Genomic DNA, 17,987 nt, shown 5'->3' on the forward strand with positions numbered 1-17,987 from the left:
ATTGGCAAACAAAGACAAAAAACCAAAACATGTCCGGTGAGCTTGGGTAAGCTCTGCACAGGATATCACGTGATGCTTTGTCAACACCAACGTAACAACATCCAAGATAAAGTTAAACTCAGTCCAAACTGACGTTAATCTGCTAAGTCACTTCATCCTAACCAGAAATATAAAGGATACATTGCTTGCAAAAATTGCACTCGACAAACAGGCGAGGTCTTTGGTATATTACTTGGCGTAAGGGATTTATAACTTTATCTTCTTGATAAACGTTTATATTCATTGTTGGAGACTGTTATGTGATGTCCAGTATCAGCATTTGCGAAGCCAAACCAAATGTCACGAAGCTTCCCGTCGAGATTTGCACATCAGCTGGGACAATGCTGCTTTAGAATAACGTTCATGGTAAATATGCAGGGAATGCGTTACGTAATTTTCTTATCATGAAACCTGAAAATGATTTGTTACTGTATGACAACATTCGCGTTTATCGATTTTGCTCCAGATCTTTATACGTCTGGTCGCGCCCACGAACTCAACAACAGCTGATCCAACCGCTGTGATGTGCAGCAGACAAGTCGTACTCGGGAGCTATAGAACGTGACTCAGTTTCCCACTTACACAATCGGGTTTGGTAGCAACATTCAGATTGCTGTACAATTAACACTACGGAAAACCTGTGTTTTACGGTGTTGCTTGTCATGCTGACGTGTGAACTAATCGGTTCTTTCGTCTCCGTTACTGAGGATTAAGAACGACGTTATTTAGTTCAGTTTCAGGTAAGCCTTGTGGCACTGCAACATGCCAGTGTCGCCTTCCTTCCCCTCTCTCTCTCTCTCTTTCTCTCCCCTATGTTATGCAGCCTGCAAAGTCATGTTTATGCCCATGTGTGGTTGCAACCGGTTTTTGCTTTTCGTTGTGAGTAATTTGCCTTCGTCAAAGCAGGGCGTGGTAACGTCCACAATCCACATTTCCATTTTGCATAACGTAGGGGGGCCAATCACCCATGGTTCTAGTGAAGTGTGAGGGTGAATGTCGTATCTGTAACCAGTTGTTTTAGGGTCTGTCTGATTTCAGGAAGATTACAACACTGTTGATTCTCTTATTGTCTCGAAAATCTGAACGAGTTCTGTATTCCGTATATTTAATGATTTATGTGAATTTGCTTTTTACGTAGTAGGCTACTGCAGAGGCCAGGCCTGCTCGGTTGTGAGAAACCTACCACTTAAACCCCACTCTCATTTATGATTGGTTATGGCCTATGAATAGATATTTTGTTGATTTTACAATGTAAACAAATCTCGCCGAAGGTTCCGTTACTGTTGCTGAAGTAGGTATTATTATGTAAACACGCTTCAGCAGATGCCAGGGGTGTCGGTGTGTTCGTTCGTTCTCAAGGTGGCTTTGTTAATTAGATAGCATCACTTTTAATCTAAATAGCGTTTTCAAAATATTTATTTTAACTAATAGAAAATTTTTGAAGGAGCGTATTTATACTGAGATATAAGTTCTGTCTACCAGGCACATTTCTGGAATGTGATTCGTAGCGAATGAAGACGGGCGTAGCCGAACACGTGATGACGTAAGTGGCGGGAAAACAGAAATATCAAGTTTTATAATTTCTCAGCGTTTTTGAGCGAATCTGTTAAATGCTTGGCCGTAAAGCGGAAAGCTGTTTCTGGCAGAGGAAATAAGAATCACTCTACATTAATGACATAAAGCTGCCCCTGATAAGAAAGGTTCAAAACAATATTCTCGCATGAGGTGGTGACTGCCGAGTACCAATTAAAGCTATCTCACTTGGATTTTATTTTTGAGTAAATGGATTATTTAAAAGGATGTATGACTGTACACAGATGCAGAACAGGTCTCTCTCTCTCTCTCTCTCTCTCTCTCTCTCTCTCTCTCTCTCTCTCTATATATATATATATATATATATATATATATATATATATATATATATTTGTGTATAGGTAGCTATGTGTGTGCAAAGGGAGAGAGAGAGAGAGTGTGTGTGTGTGAGTGTGAATACCATAACGGTATTAATACGGCCTGCACTGAATTATACCTCATGCCAAGATGATGATGGCCACAAAATATCACCAAACCACTCTAACTCGGTTCCCCCCTGAAGCTCGAGAATGTATATAGGAACAAAAATAGGCCGGATATTCAGTTATTACGCAAAAGGGAGATTAGGAGGTTTTAGAAAGAAAGGATTATTTAGCTATGAATTTCACTATATAAAGAGCTGATTCTCTCTCTCTCTCTCTCTCTCTCTCTCTCTCTCTCTCTCTCTCTGAAACGACAGCCTCCTCGGAAGCAAGTTGCTATCCGTGTGTTAGTACTATTATCTGAACTATTTCTATTTTTATATAAATTTAGATTTACATAAAGTTGCCATCTTTTATGTACGTTTGTATTATTGCCAAGATTATAATTCCGAATCATAAACATTTTTTCTTTTGATTTTAATACCGAGATAATTTAAATGGGCAATGATTTTCGACTGTGTTGAAACCTACCAGACATTAGGTTCCAAGGAGCGACAACGCTACAGTAAAACACATCATAAACACATGTTGGCAACTTGTTGCATACATATAAACATGTTGAGATCGAGTCAGCGAACGGAAGTGGTGAAAGATTCTTCGGGAAAGGCTGGATAATTATATGAAGCACAGGTTTATGGATCTTTCCTAGATAGTGACCCCCAAGGGTTTCTTTTTTAACCTGGTATGTATCCACATTTGCAGCGTGTTTAGTGCAATCCCCTTTGGGATTACCGTAAAAACATAAACAAAAGACCGTAAATATCATAAAGATAATGACTCCCCTAAAATATTAGTCCTAGATAACGACTTCCGAAAGTCCTTGGGGGGTCATTACCTAGGAAAGATCTCTGGTTAGGACTACCGTTAGGTCGATGATTTGTATGCAACCTGTTTGTGATATGTTTGCAATTAGTTGCCGACGCGTCTTTATGATCTTACATACACAGGTTATCAATAAAATCAGTAATCCATCAAATTTAGTTATTTATCAAAACTGCCTTATCTATAAAAGAGAATAGTTTGTTCCAGGCTAGTATTTTGAAATTGAATTATTTATCAAAGTTATTTTTTTATCATTTGTATGTTTTTTTTTTTATTTGTTATCCGTATTTATAGTCTAGTTCTATACAGAATTTCATATATTCATATTTTTCCTGACTAAAATGACACGATATTTTTTTCGGCGTCACGAACCTTGGCAGTTGTGACGCCTGATAACTTACAGTCAGTCATGCAGTCAGTCCCCTCGTAAGCCACTTTTTGACTGGTTTTACTTCCTGTCTTTTAGCATCATTATTGAATATTTATTCCTATTCTTCTTCTTTAAATCCTATCTCAGATTTTACGCAGAGAGATTCATCCATAAAGCTGTCATTCTCTCCGGAAGATTGATTTTAGTTTTTCCTCTTTCTTTCTCTCCACGTGAGGAGGGAACTGCTTACTTACAGAGTTCGCTTACGCGGCACACTGCAGGCAGTGGTGAAGGTTCTTGCCAGTGTCCATTCGGCCTCTGCATGCACTGCTTTCTGTCTCGTTTTCACATATGTTCCCGTTCCTCTTGAGCCGTCTAGCTATTCAATTTCTTTAAATTGGTCTTGTTACAATATCGATTCATTTAAGAACAAATACTAAGTCCTATGAGAGCCTTGGAATGTTTCTGCTCTAGTGAGATTACTTTCGAATAATAATAATAATAATAATAATAATAATAATAATAATAATAATAATAATAATAATAATAATAAATATTTAAATTGCAGTTTTACAGCTGGACTTCGTATAGTTACACTGCACTTACGTTGAAACATCCCCTGAATTCTCCCCTATAGTTCTGCTCGCTAGTGTAAACCATTACGAATAAAATGTGCACAAAAAGCAGGTCCCGAAACTCCTTCATCATGGTGAGATACCTGAAAACAGCACCCATGATTTTCTGAGTAACGTACGATCTCCGTTCCAGTGTTGATGTAGGCCTAATGCTACTTTAAACCGCTGAGCATCACCGACAAATGCTCTGTCGCAAGATTTGTGGTCTCGGTAAATTCTCATTGTCAGTCGTATTATGTAGTCTAAAATAAAAAAAAAAGAAGCTTTTGTTGAGCCACAGTGACTTATAATTTACTTAATCCGACTTGCAAGTTTTTCGCTTCCAATAGTTTTTTTTTTTTCAGTATCCCATCCGAGATGCCTTAAAACCTTTCTAAATTTCTTTGTTTAGGCCTATGTAGTTCTCACATTTTATGAGGCAGTAGCATATTGTTTCATTTATTACTGTTAAAAAGAATAAAAAATTTCATCTGGGAAGAGAGAGAGAGAGAGAGAGAGAGAGAGAGAGAGAGAGAGAGAGAGAGAGAGAGAGAGAGAGAGAGAGAGATAACATTAACAAATAAATATGGAATCATATTTTGAAATTCATCAATTTGAGTAACTGGTCCATCTCTCACTCCTCTTCCGCTTATCAATTTCTCTCATGAAATCATGTGAAACTTCAGACGGCAAATGTGCTTTGTCAGTGTTCATCTTTCTGATTATTGGCGGATAAATAAGAGGAAAATACTGATATAGAGTAAATCTTAAGGAATAGCCATCTTGGAAAAAAAAGGATACAACGGAAGTGAAGAGAAAATCGCAAAATAAAGGGACTGTGAAAAAACTTTAAATAAGATTATGCTTGTAGTTTTCTATAAAAAAAAAAAAAAACTATTCAGATGTCCATATGTCTGTCCGTCCGCACTTTTTCTGTCCGCTCTCAGATCTTAAAAACTACCGAGACTAGAGGGCTGGAAATTGGTATGTTAATAATTCACCCTCCAATCATCAAACATGCCAAATTGCAGCCCTCTAGCCTCGATAGTTTTTATTTTATTTATGATTAAAGTTAGCTATGATCGTGCGTCTGGCACCGCTATCGGTGCCAACAACACAGGCCACCGACGGGCCGTGGCTGAAATTTTCATGGGCCGCGGCTGAGAGTTCCATACAGCATTACACGGTGTACAGAAAACTCCATTGCGCCGAAGAAACTTCGCCGCATATTTTACTTGTTTGTTTTGTGTACAAGCCAGTACGTTTGTATGAAGATGCTTGTGTATATGATTTGCACTGAGTCGATGTTTCTGATCAGAAAATATTAATAATATATTATATTCTGATTTCTGTTTTGGTTACGATCAAGACACCTCCCTGATTATACTGGGGCGTGCCTCATGTTCGTAATTGCTTTACTTAGGACTAATTTGTAACCCTGATTTGGCCTCTGGTGCACTGTAGGCAATACTTTGAGGTTCTTTGATGTGTCCCTTCGGCCCCTAGCTGCAGCCTCTTCCATTCCTTTTACTGTACCTCCGTTCATATTCTCTGTCTTCCATCTGACTTTCCACCCTCTCTAACAGTCGTTTCATAGTGCGGCTGCGGAGTTTTCCGCCTGTTACACCTTTCGAACCTTCTTACTGTCAGTTTCCGTTTCAGCGCAGAATGACCTCACGGGTCCCACCGCTTGGCCTTTGGCCTAAATTCTATATTTTATTCTATTCTGTTCTAACCTGGTCCCGTGTCGCGACCTGCCCATGGTCCCAAATTGGCTGTTTGTCGAGTGGTGTAATAGCACGACGAGTATTCTGTATTGATGGCAAGTGTCTTTACTACCGAGTGCCGGGAGAGGTAACCAGGGGATAATATTAAGTTAGGTAACCGTGGCGAGGTGTCTGCAGTTGTAGCGAGTTGGGATTTTATGTTCGTTTATATTCTGATTTTCATTTTTTCGTTTGTTGAAAGAATTTTTTGTTTTTGCAGCCTATTGTTTTCTTTATTTGCGTATCGTATAAGTAAGATTTATATACAGTGAGATTTATATACTCAGGAAAGCTGGTCCAATCGGTGGCTTGAGTTCACGCGTAGAGACGCTTATTATTATTATTATTATTATTATTATTATTATTATTATTATTATTATTATTATTATTTTTTTAGCATTGCTGAAACAGATATGATAAACTCGACATTTATGCTTTTCTGAAGTTTATGTGTCTGGGTGGTATAATTGGTAACGTGTTGGCCTCGTATTCTCGGGGACCAGCCTTCGCTCCCCGTCGAGGAGCTGATAGTGAGACTGTCTACACTACAGGATGGGTACTGCCGTGATTGACGACATTGCGGGGGGGGGGGGGGCGCGGTTTACCCGGCTGAAGTCCCCCCGAGAGGCAACAGCCTGTCGGGGGGGACTGACACCAACAACTTTTAACTTGAACATCCTTTATCCTTTAATAATAATAATAATAATAATAATAATAATAATAATAATAATAATAACCTGCTGGACAGTTGGAAATCTGTCTACCCTCCTCTTTGCTCAGCTACGTTTCAAGTTCAAGGTCAAGGTCAGGGAAATAAAGTGGCTGGTGATACAGGGTAACTTCCACGTGGAATTTATGTATAGTGATAGTAATAATAACGATGATGATTATGATGGTGGAGGACCAGGAAGAGGAGTAACTTAATTAAGTTAATATTTATGTGTCTACACACTCACTTATATATACATACATACACATATACAGTGTATATATATATATATATATATTATATATATATATATATATATATATATATATATATATATATATATATATATATATATATGTGTGTGTGTGTGTGTGTGTGTGCGTGTGTGTGTGTGTTTGTGTGCTCACAGACACATACGCACACTCATTTCTTCTTTAACTAAAGATGTCAAATGAAAATTATCCTTTTGCAGATAACTTAGGCTTGTATTTTCGACAATTACTTTTGTACTATTATGTTATCATATTAGCTCTCTCTCTCTCTCTCTCTCTCTCTCTCTCTCTCTCTCTCTCTCTCTCTCTCTCTCTCTCTCTGCAGGGGCACGACGTGCTTCTGATGAGCTATTTCGTTGATGTATGTAATGCCTAACGCTATGAAAGTTTTTGTACAGTTGTGTTGATCACTGATTCTCGACAGTTGGGGAATAGGTATGGCCAAGTCTGCAGCCCTGTCGTCTTTTGTTAGAGCCACGAGAGAGAGAGAGAGAGAGAGAGAGAGAGAGAGAGAGATAGAGAGAGAGAGAGAGAGAGAGAGAGAGAGAGAGAGAGAGAGAAGAGAAACTGCGCAGTCTGTCACGTGGGTCTAGTATCAGTCCTGTTTGCGCAATACACAGCCCAGTCTCGCTATAATTCTTAATGAATATGTATCTCATACACACTCCAGCGAATCCGATACACCGGAAATGGTCAATCATTATCAGTCAGTCACTGGCCGGAAACGCAGTCATTTTAGTGATCGACGAATCTCGTTATCGAAAAAGGACAGTGTTTGCAAGCAAGGGAACGAAAAAAACCTGTCCCCTCCCCTCCCCTCCCCCCCTCCCCACGATCCTGCGAAGCTCATCTGGGAGGGACCTTAGCCAGGCAACCTTTCCGGTCTTAGTTGCCCTCTCGGTCAAGCAAGCAAGTTCTAAAAGCGCTTCGGTATTTAAGTTTTTTTTAAAAGCTCCGCGGTTTTTAAGTTCTTGTAAGATACTTGAAGATTCAGATTGAAGATTCAGAAATATTAAACGGAGGTAATGAAAGGTCATGATCTTGATTTATCGCCCCTAGTGACTTTGCAGAGCTGGGTTTCGGCCTACGCCACCGGTTGGCTCGGTGCGTCTAGACCCTAGACGAATGGAGGTTGTCAGTGTTCACTGTATGTAAGTGGCTATTTTTGGCTTGCGTATTTCCGCACGGTGTTTATATTTTTTGTATATACTGTAATACATATGTATACATATTATTAGTCACAGTGGCCTTGACTTCTCTATATCTTAATCCTCTTTGGATACGCTTATCACGACAAGGCTTGCAATTTATATATATATATATATATATATATATATATATATATATATATATATATATATATATATATATATATATATATATATATATATATATATATATATATATATATATATATATATATATTTATATATATATATATGTTTATATATACAGTATATATTTATATATATATATACACTATATATACATATATATATATATGTATATATATATATACTGTATGTATATATCTCGAAAAGCCATTAAAGTGAAAATGTTTATATTTATCCTGTGATAAGATTATTGCAAATAGGAATTCTTCACTTAGTAATTTCTTGGATGTACTGGCACTATAAACGAAACATTGATAAAGGGAAAAGGTTAAATATTATAAATATGACATTATTAATATATTAAGAACCAAGTATACTTGAAAAGTAAATAAAACTATATATATATATATATATATATATATATATATATATATATATACATATAATGGATAGAATTCAGACAATTGTGCCGAGGTGGTTTGTCAGTGTGGAGGGAATGGGAGAAAGGGGTCTAGTGAAGTTCATCTTATCCTTTTTCCAGTTCTGTCTCTCGTTGGTTATTCTTGCCGCCATTTTGGTCTTCTGATATCAACATTCATTTAATTTATGAGAAGCAATTGCCTCATAACAAGTATTCCTCAAGGTATAAACATCCCCTTTCATTCCTTTTACTGTACCTCTGTTCATATTCTCTTTCTTCCATCTTACTGTCCACCCTCTCAAACCAATTGATTCATAGTGCAACTGAGAGGTTTTCCTCCTGTTACACCTTTCAAGCCTTTTCACTGTCAATTTCCGTTTCAGCGCTGGATGACCTCAGGTCCCAGCGCTTGGCCTTGTTTTCCAACATTCTTATGATTTTTGTTTATGAATATTTCACTTTATTGGGTCTTGCTGCTAAGTTACAGAGCCTTTTGGTGCGAACAGTACAAACGAATGCACGTAATGAATAATAATAATAATAATAATAATAATAATAATAATAATAATAATAATAATAATAATAATAACGAGTACCTGACCATAAAACAGAGAATATGTGCAGGATGGAGCAGTTAAATAGCTATGAAAAATGCATAAGCTGTAGATTACTAAATAATTTCATGTGTTATCTACTAGTCAACGAAGTGGCCTTGATGAGTTCTCTCTCTCTCTCTCTCTCTCTCTCTCTCTCTCTCTCTCTCTCTCTCTCTCTCTCTCTCTCTCTCTCTCTCTCTCTCTCTCGTCCAAATTCCGAAGGTTCATATTTGCTGAAAACTAATTAAACTGAAAAGTGAAAGACTATTAAGCTTTGGAATTTCATACTTGCCTTTGTTTTTCCTATACACTTCTTCTGTTCTCCACCCCTTTCTCATTTTCTTTGCTTATGGCTTCGTCATCCAGCTGAGGCAACCTATCGGTCAACAGTGCATCCGATATCCTAACAGCTGGTTGCCAGGGCATGATAATGAAACATTCAGACTTGTTATCCGCGGTTGATATATAATTTTAATGAAGTCTGTCAAGATATCTAGTGATTGTATGTATGTATGTATACCATAATACATACATACAATCATTAATGAACTACTGTTAGTCTACAAATTTATATATGTATATATATATATATATATATATATATATATATATATATATATATATATATATATATATATATATATATATATATATATATATATGTACACACATATATGCGTGTGTGCATGCGCGCGCGCGCGCAGTGACTTACATATATTATCACATCCTATTATCTCGGGTAAATATCACAGCCTGGGTAAAACTGGATGCATTCGCTTAATCGTTTTGATTCTGCTTGCGCCAAGAGTCGCTTTAGAAATTTCGCAGTGAGTTGACAAAAAAAAAAATGTGTTAAAGAAACTGCCAAGAGCCATTTTAAACAGTCTTAACCTTTGTCCCTCGAAGCCGGCGACGGAGAAAGACGGAGAGTGTCCGAATCACTCGGAGGCACAGAGCAATCCATTATATGACCCGCCATAAAACTCCTCCAAGTCACTGCGCATTTTTTTTTTTTTTTGTTAGACCGTCATCTGTTTTTACGTCGTCGAAGTAACATAAAACTATAAAATCCAACCTGAGGGGAGATCATCATTTTGCTTATCCGTTCGACGAGTAAAAACGGGTAATGCAATGAGGTCACTTGAGAGCACTTTGATCTTCAGTTGTCGTACTGGGGCGTGACCTTTCTCCTCTTCATGGGTGGAAATGTAGGTGACCTCGTGTCCAGATGATGGCTGGGAGAAGAAGCAGGGCTTTCGAATTAAGGTAAAAGTCAGGACATTAAACTTGCGTAGGTTCGCTGATTTTTTTCGGTTTCACCTTATGTCCGTATTGTACAGATTAACAAACTTAGCTTTTATTTATGTAATGGCGGTTAAAAGACAATACACTTTATTCTAGGGTATTTCTACCTTGTTCGTCATGGTAACCTATACTTATTTTTCCTTATTCGACCGTTGCAACGCCAGTTACTCATCGTGATCAGCCAATCAATCAATCAATACTCAGTTCGGTCTAGTAGATTTGGCACGAGCTATCAAGCGGTTTCCATAAAAATAATCCTTCGGTTTTCTTTTTCCTGTTCGTCAAAGTCCTTTTTGTATATATATATATTTATGCTTTTTTGGGCCAATACTAATTCTTCATTTTTACTTTTCAGGTCCGATGGGGGTCTCGACAAGCTCGCAAGAATTGAGCAAGGGTGGCTCAACGGTATGTCTCCTCAAAGGTGAGCAGAGTATCACATTTTCTTCTCTTATAATTTTTCTCTCCCTTTTCTTTCCATCTTACCTTTGTCGTGACATTTTTGACAGATATTTCTTTTTCAGGTTTCAAAAAAAGGCATTAGATTAAACTTACAATATCGGTTTTTAAGCTTAGTACCTAGGCCTACTGCCTCACCTGTAATTATAACCTACTTTTTCCTTTTAATGTTTCCCGTTTCCTTCTTTTTATTTGGTCTTAATTTTTATGTGCCCTTTTTTTAAAAAAAACATTGTCTTGTATGGCCTCTGATCTTTCCATTTCACAAAATTAGATTCATCTTTTGATTAGCTTATGAGAATTAGTGTGGCTTATGTTTAAAGGTCATATCATGCATTGAAGTTACATGTCTTTCGTCAACGGATATATTATTCTATTTCAGATCAGATCGAAATTATTCCGGATCACGAAGACGAGCAAGTCGAGGAGATGTCAGGATGTCCCCACCTGGATGGGGTACACCAGAGTTCCTTCGTGCCACCTTCAGGCATTCCTTTAGAACCACAGAGACAGTTCATTGGTCGCCCCACTTACACCATGACCACCCCGGAATTCACTGTGGAGACCATACACCCGCACAGCGACCTCATTCTGACACTCGTCGAGGGAATGAACGAGCCAGGAGAATCAGGGAACCCTCCAGAACCTCCCTCGTGGCTCGACAGAGAGCTCTTCGATCGCGGGCGGGAATTTTACAGACGGTACCTGTCCTCTGTGTGCTTCTCCAATCTCCTGTCTTTAGTGTTCATGATGGCTCCCAAACGTGGTCTGGCTCCGCTGATCTATACCGGCCAGTCAGACACTCCCATGAAAGCCCTCAAGAGGTACTATTCTACCCTGATGCACGTGGTCACGTGGTACACCGGTGACGTTTGGGACCCGGAAGACGATGCGCACAAAGATGTGATGTCCATTAGGTCTATCCACGGGAAAGTAGCCCGCCAGTGCAACGCGCCAGAGGAAAACGAAAAGTTAAGAAACATAAAAGTTAGTGAAAGAGGGCATCCTGAGCCAGAGTCTCCTTTTTATCCTTCCATTAGGGATGATTTACGCCCCCAGATTGAGAGTAGGTTGCTCAGTTACAACACAGAGAACCCTTGCCTTTACCTTAGTCAGAGTGACATGGCACTGACCCAGTTCGCTTTCATGGGACTAGTGGTAGCTCATCCAGAGAAGTTAGGTGCTGGGGCTGCTACTGAGGAAGAGTTCGCTGGATTCATCCACTTCTGGAGGGGTATTGGGTGGCTCCTGGGCATTGACGACAAGTACAACTTCTGCCGTGGTAGTGTGAAAGAAACGAGAGCATTATGTTTAGAGGTGGAGCGAAAGATTGCCATGGCTTTCCTAGCAGAAGCCGACTGGAATTATGAACACATGGCCACATCCCTTTTGACTGGAATGAGCTACGTTGCCAAGTCTATGTCATTCCCAGCAATGTTCAGATACCTGGCGTACACGATAGGTGTGTCAGTACCCTCGTTTGCTAGGCGAATGTCCTATCGCCAGTGCTTCTACTTTTGGCTGTGGGTGGTCACATTCAAGCTCATGTGGTTTTTCCCAAGACTTGCGTCGCTTGCTAGTTATGCATTTGGCAGCATGGTCTATCATATCCGTGGGAAATCTCACGGTAAGGCAATTCGCAATGGCGTGTGTCCTAAGGCTGCAGCTGTCCTTATGAAACATTCCTAACCTCCAGAAGTGAATGATTGTGAGTGCTCAGAAATGTGTAGCCACGGCAGGTGGATTCCTAAGGTAGATCGTTTTTTTCTAGTCATTACTTTTTTCACGAAGGTGCTTTTCAAAAGACAACACTGAACTTGAGCTAATGTTACTAAATAAGAATAGCTATTTATTCTGTAAGAAGTTTGAATTATAATCCACTGTTATAGTTGCATTGTGATATATTTTAAATGACAGTATTCCGAAAAGTCATTTGTATATAGTATGATTTTATATAAAGGATAATGAATAAAATTTTTTTTTTACAATGTCCTTTCCACGTGGCGTAGTCGTACAGAATTTTAAGGGCTGAGGGGGTCGTAATTATGGGCATAAGACTGAGGAGGGGTGTCGTAATTATGGACATAAGGCTCTGTTTCAGCTTCTCCAATGTGAACTAATTTGATTTTCGCTTTTCCCTTCTAGATTTTTTCTTATTGTATTTCCTGTCCTGTTCACCTGGGTTTTGTTCTGTACTATACAAGTGCCGCTGACAGAATAGGTTACAGTTTCACATTCCCATGTGATAAAGAACCTGTAATATTTCAGTGGAACAAAAGACTGGGCAATTAGTCACTGACTTACTAACTCCACTGCCTGTAGGACACTGTGGCCTCTTTGCTGTCTGTACAAGAGGCTTCTACAGACCATGATCCATTGCATTATCCACAATTCCTTCAAATGTTGCCAGACCATCTTACCTATTGGCCCTCCTGGAGGGTATTAATGTTCTGATCGTCATTGTGCTTCCTATCTTACTGGTGTTCCCTCATCCACACTAAGCTCTTGTCTTGCCCATTCCATGGAAATGCTAGTCACTGCTGGAAGCCTTTTCATTGCTATCAAGTCAACATTATGTTTCTCTATTCGTTCACCTCACCCACTGTTGAATACAGGGCCGTACATTCTGTTGAGGGTCACTTCTAGATACTTTCAGATTCCTACCTTATTCATTTTCTGGCTAGCCCTGTGAGAGCTGATCGTCAGCTCAGTGGTCTGGTTAAACTGTTTTTATAATAATAATGATAATATTCATTTTCCCCTCTCCTTATATGACGTCTGAACTAACGAGGGCAGTTCATGTCAGTGCCATAATAACAAATACCACCTACTTCTGTCCTTACGTTATTATTGTCTTCTACTACATTTTTATAGTGTCTGTTGATCCTACGTATATGAAGTCCTCAGCACCCTATAATTCTATGGAATTGATTTCCACACCTGTCCTAACACCTCCAAAGACGCCAATAAGTCCGGTTCTGTACAAATTTCTTAAATCCTAAGATGCGAATTTGATTTTCTTACCCGTTCAAAACATTAGTTGTTCGTCAGTCTTCACCACAGGTCCAGGTCCATTAATTTGTTGTATGGTTTTAAAACAACGGCTTTTCTTATACAGAATACTTGTTAGGATATGTCTGTCGAGTTATCAGAGTGCCTTGTAGCTCACGATTTATTATAATGAATTTTTTTTCTTGAATTCCAGTAAAAGGTTAAAGTTAAATGCATATGATAAATAAAATGTTATGCCTGTATTATACAGTCAAAGTTCTCTAGAAGATTTCGCCGTTTTTTCAGTTTTGGCCTCTCTCTCTCTCTCTCTCTCTCTCTCTCTCTCTCTCTCTCTCTCTCTCTCTCTCTCTCTCCTTAGGTCTTTATGAATGTAATCAAACCTCTTCCTTTCTCTCTCTCTCATAGATAAACTGATGAAGGCAAAAAGAAGTGTCAGGCAAACATTTGATGTTCTTCGTCAAGAGAACTTTTGTTTTTAATTATTTACTGACCAAATATTTTCGGACTCTTGGCGAACTAGACAATATGATAATACTGTGTATATATATATATATATATATATATATATATATATATATATATATATATATATATATATATATATATATATATATATATATATACTGTATGTATGATATTAAATGACGAAAAGGTAAAAACGTGATGATTATACGGACGACGTTACAGCCACGAAGGAAAGGAGAAACAATTGAGGTACCATTGAAATACTTAGTACTTTCGTCACAGCTGTGACCATGTCTTGGTAAAAAGACGAAAGTAATTAGCATCTCAATTGTTTCACTTTTCCTTTTGGCTTTAATGTTTTATATATATATATATATATATATACGTGTGTGTGGTTGATAATTATCATTATATGCTTTCCTTACCACAATCTGTCTGTCTGTGTCTATCTGTACTTTCTCTCTCTCTCTCTCTCTCTCTCTCTCTCTCTCTCTCTCTCTCTCTCTCTCTCTCTCTCTCTCTCTCATAAATTGGACAGAACAAGCCCCAACACTTTTTCACTTATACTGTAGTTTCTCAAAAGGGCTGTCAGGTGGAACACTTCCTTCCCCCCGCCCCCTGACTGAACAGACGTTATATAAACAGAAAATCGCACCGTCATTCGAGGCAAAATGAAAAGGCAGCCAGTGGAATGCAACTGTTCATGACAACAGAAATGGCATTGCTTCACTTGCTTGCATTTTCTTTGCCCACTCCCTTCTGTTGGTTTAGTGACGCTGGGTAATCAGATGAGGAATCTGTTATACGCTTTCTGTAAGATGACAGTCCGGTTATCCAGAAAAGCGTTATTTATAAAACTAAGGGGCAATTTCATGTCTGTTTTCTTAACGCTTACAGTTCACGGATAATCGTATTTCTTAGTATTTTTCATATTTTTGGACTGTGTGGGTTCTTGTTCTTTTGTCGCAAGCGCGAGTAATTTTTCATTAATATCATTTAATATAGATGTTAAAATGTTTCCAGCTCCCGCTATTAACAAAGATGGCGTCAGTTTCGCCAGTAAGTCTATGGCTCTTGGAACTCCTGGTCCAATTTTCATTAGGCCGAGCTTCCTCCACTCAGTCTATGCACTAGTTTAGTAGTAGTAGTAGCAGTTGAAAGGGTCTGTCTTTGAAACGGCTCCCTGGCTCGTCCTACCCTGCCATTGATTGTGCTCTTTGAAGTTAATTTTCATTGTGTGCTTTTGATAAATGCCTTCCTTAATAACAGCAGCAGTATGGATTTGACTTTGAAACTGCTCCGTCCTTTTGATGTTCAGAGCGTGCAGACCCTTCCTAGCGATTATCTTGCTATCGGCTCATAGGTCTCTACCACCGTACTTCCCTCTACTACACCTACCATTACAAGCCACAACGGACTTTCTGCTAAATCATTTGCCAAATTGCAAATAGAATTGAAGAGGTGAAAGGATCCCAAGATGATGGTCAGGCTAGGTCAGCGTATAATGAGCGAGGAAAGGCTATTAAAAGAAGGTTTTTCAATATGCCTTTGTCTTTATTGTCCTTTTGTGTGGATTCGAGCTCTGGTTGTTTACGAAGAATGTCCTTAGCAGCTATTTTTTTTTTTTATTCCACTACTTTCTCTGTGCGACACCATGTTGTTGTTCGTTGTTTTCTTACGAGATATTTGGCCATCGAGTAGTGCTGCGATTGCAAGTAATTTATAAGCATCAGCAGCTGGGATTATACCTTAAAGGAATGTTAGTTCCCATCAAATTGGCGTCAGCCCAGCAAATGTTACCAACACCGCATGGTGGAATGCATTCTTATGTTATCTTTACTCTTTTTGGCTAATCTCTGTCTAAGTGGGTTTTGATGAATGAATATTGCTTTAAATGATTCTTATTTTGCTCGACCTGCACGTAAAAGGTTTTCCGTCTTGGGTGATATTCACAAACAGGAAATGGCGATGCGTGGAATTCAGCTTATGTCCCATCCTCTCACTTCCGCCTTTTCCTAACTTCTCGCGCTGCGCTAAATGGTTTCCTACGCCCAAAGGTCCTTGAAATATACTCTGAGAGTATATTGAAAGTACCTTGCCTAGACCCAGTTCTTGGACTTCGGCCGTAAATGCCATAAACCCTTCCATCCGTCCTTGATGGTACTTGCCAGCGATGTCTTGTAAGTTGCGGCCATTTTAACTCCCGCTACAATTTCTGCTTCATTGCCACTGGGTCTAATCAGTGTTCTTAATCACTCGAAGGGAAGTCTGCCCAGTTCCAGCTACAGCGTTCTTCTTCTTTCTCTGCATCTTTTCTCACTTTTATGTGGGGTCGATGTTTCTGACAGCTCTCCTCCACCTGGCTCGGTCAAACACATCGTCCTCTGACAGCTGTTTGTCTCTCAGATCTTCTCTAACTACATCCATCCACCTTCGCTTCGGTCTTCCTCTTGCTCTCCCACCAGGCACCTCCATCTGCATCACTCTCTGCCCTACATGTCTCATCACATGGCCACACCACTGCAGTCTTCTTTCCTGGGCCTTCTTTGATAGGTCTACGACTTTAGTAGTTCCTCTTATTCTTTCATTTTTTCATTTCCGGCTACAGCGTATGGTCTGTTAATTCCACGAAGGTATTTGGGCTGACCCCCTTCCCGAAAATAACGATCGAAAACTTATCGGCAATGGACCTGAACTCTGGGTTTCCAGAAATTTCTCGGAATCTTTCGCCAAATAGTGGTATAGAAGAACAGCAGCCACGGGCGCATTTCGTTAGATTAGGTTCGACAGAGAGAGAGAGAGAGAGAGAGAGAGAGAGAGAGAGAGAGAGAGAGAGAGAGAGAGAGAAACGGGTGCGTGGTGAATGCGACTAGTTCCTTCCAATCTGCCAGCGCGTCGACGCAACCTGTCTTCAAACACTAGTACGATCGCATGCAATAATTGTTGTAAGTGTGTTTGGGAGAGGTCACTGTCTTTTCATGTTTGTCCGGATATCTCTTTTTTTTTGTTAGGAATTAACACACACACCCATTTATATAAATATGTATATATATGTATGTGTATATATATGCATATATATATGTGAATATATATATACACATATTTAAATCTTTTGCCCTGTGTAGGATGTAACTTTTGATACATCTATGTAAGATGTCACAAATGATCCGTCTGTGTAAGATGTAATTACTGCTACATCTTTGTAAGATGTAACTGTTGATACATCCATGTAAGATGTCACTAATGATACATCTAGGTAAGATGTAACTGTTGATACATCCATGTAATGGTAACTATTGATACATCCACGTAAGATGTAACTATTGATACATCCGTGTAAGTTGTAACTATTGATGCATCCATGTAAGATGTAACTATTGATACATCTGTGTAAGATGTAACTATTGATACATCTTTGTAAGGTGTAAGTATTAATACATCTATGTAAGATGTAACTACTGATACATCTTTGTAAGATGCAATGATTGATACATCTATGTAAGATGTCACTAATGATACATCCATGGAAGCCGTAACTGTTGATACATCTAGGTAAGATGTCACTACTGATACATCTTTGTAAGATGTAACTGTTGATACATCTAGGTAAGATGTCACTACTGATACATCTTTGTAAGATGTAACTGTTGATACATCCATGTAAGACGAAACTACTGATACATCCATGTAAGATGTAACTATTGATACATCTATGTAAGATGTAACTATTGATACATCTTTGTAAGATGTAACTATTAACACATCTATGGAAGATGTCACTAATGATA

General features: G+C 38.8%; 2 protein-coding genes across 2 annotated transcripts in view; one reads left to right on the forward strand and one right to left on the reverse strand.

The window, feature by feature from the left end:
* The first annotated feature begins 96 nt into the window (after positions 1-96).
* LOC136846670 (uncharacterized) lies at positions 97-12,696 on the forward strand. Its single transcript, XM_067117679.1, has 3 exons — positions 97-779; positions 10,619-10,687; positions 11,105-12,696. The coding sequence occupies exons 2-3, from the start codon at positions 10,624-10,626 to the stop codon at positions 12,409-12,411; spliced, it is 1,371 nt and encodes a 456-aa protein (XP_066973780.1). The 5' UTR covers positions 97-779; positions 10,619-10,623; the 3' UTR covers positions 12,412-12,696.
* A 4,755-nt stretch (positions 12,697-17,451) lies between these two features.
* Positions 17,452-17,987, reverse strand: part of LOC136846339 (paternally-expressed gene 3 protein-like) — a 651-nt gene continuing 115 nt past the window's right edge. Inside the window, exon 1 of the mRNA XM_067117139.1 lies at positions 17,452-17,987. This exon is cut by the window's right edge and continues 115 nt beyond it. Coding sequence (XP_066973240.1) covers positions 17,452-17,987 — 536 coding nt within the window.

The sequence above is a fragment of the Macrobrachium rosenbergii genome, chromosome 15 (assembly GCF_040412425.1).
Source record: "Macrobrachium rosenbergii isolate ZJJX-2024 chromosome 15, ASM4041242v1, whole genome shotgun sequence".
Taxonomy (NCBI): domain Eukaryota; kingdom Metazoa; phylum Arthropoda; class Malacostraca; order Decapoda; family Palaemonidae; genus Macrobrachium; species Macrobrachium rosenbergii.

Bases quoted from the DNA above. Each gene is read 5' to 3' on its own strand.
- LOC136846670 (XM_067117679.1), top strand. From the start codon at position 10,624: ATGGGGGTCTCGACAAGCTCGCAAGAATTGAGCAAGGGTGGCTCAACG. The intron at 10,688-11,104 runs GTGAGCAGAGTA...ATTCTATTTCAG, and splicing joins AACGGTATGTCTCCTCAAAG to ATCAGATCGAAATTATTCCG.